At 41.0% G+C, this 5899-nt stretch overlaps 1 protein-coding gene across 1 annotated transcript; it reads left to right on the top strand.

Annotated features, from left to right (window-relative positions):
• Positions 1-1047: 1047 nt before the first annotated feature.
• LOC130961579 (probable receptor-like protein kinase At5g24010) lies at positions 1048-3943 on the top strand. The gene has a single exon (XM_057887534.1). It carries the CDS (start codon positions 1190-1192, stop codon positions 3776-3778), a length of 2589 nt encoding a protein of 862 aa, XP_057743517.1. The 5' UTR covers positions 1048-1189; the 3' UTR covers positions 3779-3943.
• The last annotated feature ends 1956 nt before the right edge of the window (positions 3944-5899 follow it).

Raw genomic sequence — 5899 nt, 5'->3', positions numbered from 1 at the left:
GCCTTGAACCAAACTCTCTAGATCCTCCCAAAACCTTATCTTGTGTTGTTCGTCCGAACCCACTTGCGGTGCATAGGCGCTAATCACATGGAAAGCACCTCCCTCCATTACAAGTTTGATAGAGATGATCCGATCTCCCACCCTCTTGACATCCACTACGTCCTTCTTCCACTGCTTATCCACAATTATTCCAACCCCATTCCTATTATTCACCTTTCCTGTATACTAAAGTTTGAAACCAGAAGTATCCAACTCCTTAGCCTTTGTACCAACCCATTTCGTTTCTTGTAGGCACATAATGTTAATCTTCCTCCTTGTCATGGTGTCCACCACCTCCATGGACTTTCCTGTTAGAGTGCCTATGTTCCATGTCCCAAATCTCAATCTTCTGTCGCTTCGACCTTTACCTTTTCCTTTGTGAACTAGCTTATTTACCCTCGTCCGTTCACGAAAACGCGAGAACCCTTGCTTATTTAACACTACATCCGGGCACCGATGCAGCGGCTCTTGCTTCGACACCGTACTCGAGCCATACGGCGCGTTGCTTCCGGGCAACGACCTAACTTTAGCGCAATAATGTCTTTGATTCATGTCATGGGGGTTCGGCTATATTTTTATGTTGGTTGGCGAAGACCTAACACAACCCTCCTCCTTTAACCGGACTTGGGACCGACTATGTACCGCAAGTGTAACATAGGCGGAGTTGGGTACCGGAGAAAGACGGAAAAAAAAAAATTAGTGAATTCCCCTCCAAGAATGCCAGGACAAATTATATGCCTTTCGACCTTATTAAAATCTTGATATGTTAAGACGATATTTGTCCCCTACTCTGTCATGCCACTAGACCATTTATTACTTGCAGCCTTCTTAATTCATTATTCATTCCGTGGAACAATCATTTATTCTTTATTATATTATTACATTAATGAATCTGAAGTGGCACGCCAACTTGGTGGGCACTTCAAAAGTATGCAACCAATCATTTTTCCACCGTGAGTAAGAATCAATTATTTTTCAAGGCTCAAATCAAATAGTTGGAGACTCTGGGTAGTTGATAAATCAACTATCACATGTACACCAGAAAATAAAAAATAGAAATAAAAAAATGAAGAAAAATCAAAGCTGACGACTTGACCTCTTCTGAAGTCGTCTTCGCTAACACTATCCATAGTTCATAGTCACAGATGCCATGATTGTAGCTGAAATTGTTCATCACACGCACCAATTTTCCATGGCAATTCATCATCAGTTTTACACAGTTCAACACTCTCTGCCTTTACTGCTATTACTTGTTATTCAGCTTTCATCACTTCAGTTCCACTCCCATGGGTATGATCTCCAAAACAAGTACTTCATCAATTGCGGATCGAGCAGCAATGCTAAGGACACCGAGAGTGGGAAAACTTACGTTGGGGATTCAAGCCAGGTCAGTTATAGCAAGGGAAGCAAAACAGAATCCAACCAATCATCAGTTCCTTCACCTATCTACCAATCCGCAAGAATCTTCCCAAGTCAATCTTTCTATGAGTTCCCAATTGACACCGCTGGTACCTACATAATACGCCTTCATTTCCTTGCTTTCACTTCGCCTAGTAACCTCTCTTCTGCAACTTTCAATGTCTCGGTTCCTAATTTCATGCTGCTGCAAAACTTCACGCCCAAGAACTATACAAAATCTCCTCTTGTTAAAGAGTATTACGTGAAGATATCTCTTGGTAAATTCAGAATCATTTTCGACCCTCTCCGTTTCTCGTTTGCCTTTGTGAATGCCATAGAAGTCTTCCTACTCCCCCGCTTCTTAATCGCTAATAGCGTCACAGGTTTTGATCCACAACCTGCCATTGGACAAAATAGTTTGTCCACCTACAGTGGGGTACTCACGCGAGCGTTGGAGACCAAACACAGGCTCAATGTTGGTGGCAATAATATCACAAGTAGCGCAGATCTCTTATGGAGAACCTGGTTTTTAGATGATACTTACCTTATTGATGGTCAAAATGCCAAGAGTTCCCAATATTCTGGTAGCATTCCACTCACGGCAGGTCCTGATGATGATGGTCCAAACGCTAATAGCTATACTGCGCCAGAAAATGATGTTTACGGAACAGCTAGATGGATTAATGTTACCTCTGAAAACATAACCTGGAGTCTTCCTGTGGACAAGAATGTAAACCACCTAATTCGGCTTCACTTCTGTGACATTTGGTCTATACAGGCTGACCTTACGATATTTGGCATGTACATTTATGACCAGTTTGCTTTGCTCATTGGTGACGACAGAAATGTGTCTAACAAATTGCCGGCGCCTTATTATTATGATTTAATGGTCCAGTCTGATAACTCTGGTTTTTTCCGGATCACTGTCAAGCCTAATAGTTCTGCTAAGGTTCTTAGAGCTTTTTTGAATGGTCTAGAAATAATGCGAATGGTTGATTCATCAGATTTGAGTTACTTGGAAGACCATTCCAATGGAAACACTAGTGTTCTTCGAGTGGTGCTGGGTTCAGTACTTGGAGGTTTGGTCCTGGTTGCATTGGTTGTTATTGTGTTAGTTTGGCGTCTTAAGACCGACAAACAAAAGCCGGTGGAGGGTTCAGATTGGTTGCCAATTCCTGCCACGGCAGGAGGAAGTTCTCACAGCAGAACAAGCCGGTTGACTGATGGAACCATCCAAGGCTCTCCGCTTCGCAACATTAATCTCGGACTGAAGGTTCCTCTGCAGGATCTTCAATTGGCAACCAAGAACTTCGACGAGAAGCAGATAATTGGCAAGGGCGGTTTTGGAAATGTCTACAAGGGAGTTCTCAAGAACGGCATGAAAGTAGCAGTTAAGAGGAGTGAGCCAGGGTCCGGTCAGGGCCTTCCGGAGTTCCAGACTGAGATCATGGTTTTGTCCAAAATTCGCCACAGGCACCTCGTTTCCTTGATCGGCTACTGCGACGAAAGGTACGAGATGATACTGGTTTACGAGTACATGGACAAAGGGACATTGAGGGACCATTTGTACAATACAAAACTGCCAAGCTTGACTTGGAAGCAAAGGCTTGAAATTTGCATTGGAGCCGCAAGAGGCCTTCAGTACCTTCACAAAGGCGCGTCCGGGGGAATCATTCACCGGGATGTGAAATCCACCAACATTCTCCTTGATGAGAATCTTGTGGCTAAAGTTGCTGATTTCGGCCTTTCGAGAACAGGTCCCCTTGACCAGCATTCCTATGTCAGCACAGGTGTTAAAGGAACTTTTGGTTATCTTGATCCGGAGTATTTCCGGTCGCAGCAGCTGACAGAAAAATCTGATGTCTATTCATTTGGTGTAGTTCTTCTGGAAGTGTTATGTGCCAGGCCGGCTATCGAACCTTCGCTCCCAAGGGAGCAAGTGAACTTAGCTGAATGGGGAATCCTTTGCAAAAACAAAGGGATTCTAGAAGACATCATTGATCCCACCATCAAAGGCCAATTAGATCAAAACTCGTTCAGGAAGTTTAGCGAGACAATAGAGAAATGCTTGCAAGAAGATGGTTCTGATAGGCCAACCATGGGTGATGTGTTGTGGGACTTGGAGTATGCACTGCAGCTTCAGCGTGGCGCAATACACAGAGAGCCGCATGAGGATAGTTCTAGCAGTGCTTCTGCATCGCTTCAGTTGCCCAATGTTAGGCGTCTTCCTTCTCTGTCCACCTTGAGCGAAGTGGATGACATGTCCATTGCAATGGGTGATCGGTCTGATACTGCAGACGATTCGGTTTTTTCTCAGTTGAAAATCGATGAAGCTAGATAAATTTCAAGCTCTTCGTCACGCCTTACCATAGTTTTAAAATGTATGAAGTAGGGTTAACTGCATTTTGGACTGCTTCAGTTGCTACTGCATTCTTGTTTTCATGTGTTCTGCATTTCCCCTGTAGTCTATTCTAGCTGAAATAAATTTCTCCAAGCAATTGTAAAAGATCAATGACTTCATTTATATCTGATGTTTGTACTGAATTGTCTATAAATTAGATCCATATTGTTAAATATAGTCGCTTCAATTTTCTTCACCTTGTTTTAGCATCAGTGGCATTCAAATCAGTTTGTAACAGGAAGAGAAGAGTGCCATTGTTGGTCTAGCAGCTACTGAAGAAATTCTCGTCTATTTTGTGTAACTGTTACCTGAGTGCCAAAGTGGCGAATACAAACCAGTCAAATTCACTGAGCACTAACAAGGTATTTGTTTATCAGTTTTTGTATAAATTAGAAATAACGGTTTACCAAAGATAGCATAGATTTCTACCTCAATCTCTTACACTTGAAGCAGTTATATACAATATGTCTATTTAGTTGATGAATGCTGCACTGGATCCTGTGCCCATAGGCCATATCTATAACACTAGTCAAGTGCTTAACATTAGACCAAACGTTGTAATAATTAGGAAAAACTCTCTTTCCATTTAAATGTGTCACTATAATTGTTGATGACTTTGCCAAGGTAAGATGTTATGTTAGCCCACTGAACATATATAATTCAATTATTGAAATTGTTTTTCCTACAAGGATTATTGAAATTGCGATAGAAACCGCTGACTTCTCAATGTATATAGTTGAATTGTTGTTAATTAGTTATACGTCTGCTGTTACTAGACTAGCCAGTACATGATTCAAGTTTCAACCAATGGAGGCATAGTAACACTAACACGGTCACAAGACTATCGAGCCCAGTTATACAGACTCAACAGAGCAGCCTCAAGCCCTCAACTACAAATAGTTACTTATTAGCTTTCTCTTGTTTTGTTTCTAAAGGAAGTCTGTTTGTTAAGTTGGTTAAGTTTTGCTTAGCTGGCACATATCAGTCTGGTTAGTTTGTAACATAAGTTAGAACTGCTGAACTGTAATTGTACTTCTCTTCAGAATGACTTCTTCTATTCATTCTCCACACTTGTCTATGTTTTCACCTTCATTCATGTTGGGTTTTTGGGCTCTCTTTCTATGTGGAGAAAAAAAAGCTCAAATGCTAGTATCCAAACTCATGAATAGTTGAAGTGGCTGAGATGAGTTAGGGTTGAGTGAGAGAGGTTTCAATTGAAAGGGGAACACCAAACACTAGAGAGAAAAGAAGAAAGAAAGTTATTTTCGCACATACACAAAGCTGTCTCTGTAAATTGGTCACTGCAGATTCGTTAACCGTTGGATCAAGCTCAAATTTGGACAGTGTGTTCTACAATTGGGTTCTTTGATTTCACCGTTTGGATCTTCAATTCGACATTGTAACCGGAGATATTGGCTACGCACAGTAGTTCTGTTTTTGTGGTATTTTCATCTTCTTATTCTTGTTTTGAAAGCTTTGAAACTTGGGTTGTTTGGCTTGTTGTATGCATGTTTTGTGCAGTAATTTGTGACTCTCTTGTACTCTATTTTTCATCATAGTGAAACTATATCCTGGTCTTGGTGATTAGTGATTTTTACTTCTCTCATTGAGGAGGATTTCCACGTTAAAAATCTTGGTGTATTAGCTTGTTTCTAATTTATGATTTATGTGATTTTTCCGCTGCTATTGGGTATTATTGTGCTGGTGTTAATACTTGTTGTGAGTAGATATTGTTGCTTCTCAAATTTTTCCAAGTAAGGAATTGTGTTTTATTCCTATCAATTCAATCTTACTGTCATTTCTGCTAGAAGCTCAAGAAGCTTCTTCCTTTTGCTACTGCTGTAAAGTGAGATCACTTGGGTTTCATTTCTACGGATCGATATTCAAATTCGTGCAGATACTGTCCTGTTGTTTCACCATATTGAAGCAACCATATTTGTTGGTCATTTATATTGCATCGTCGGTGTAGACATTGTTCGTTGTTCATTATTAGTTTCCATACTCCCCTTGTCACTTACTTGGACAAGAATCTTCTCCCTTCAAGTTCTGTTTGCAACCAGT

The sequence above is a fragment of the Arachis stenosperma genome, chromosome 1 (genome assembly GCF_014773155.1).
Source record: "Arachis stenosperma cultivar V10309 chromosome 1, arast.V10309.gnm1.PFL2, whole genome shotgun sequence".
In the NCBI taxonomy this organism is placed as follows: Eukaryota; Viridiplantae; Streptophyta; class Magnoliopsida; order Fabales; family Fabaceae; genus Arachis; species Arachis stenosperma.
Note: the sequence above shows the minus strand (reverse complement) of the source record. Positions and strands in the feature narration are given on the sequence as shown.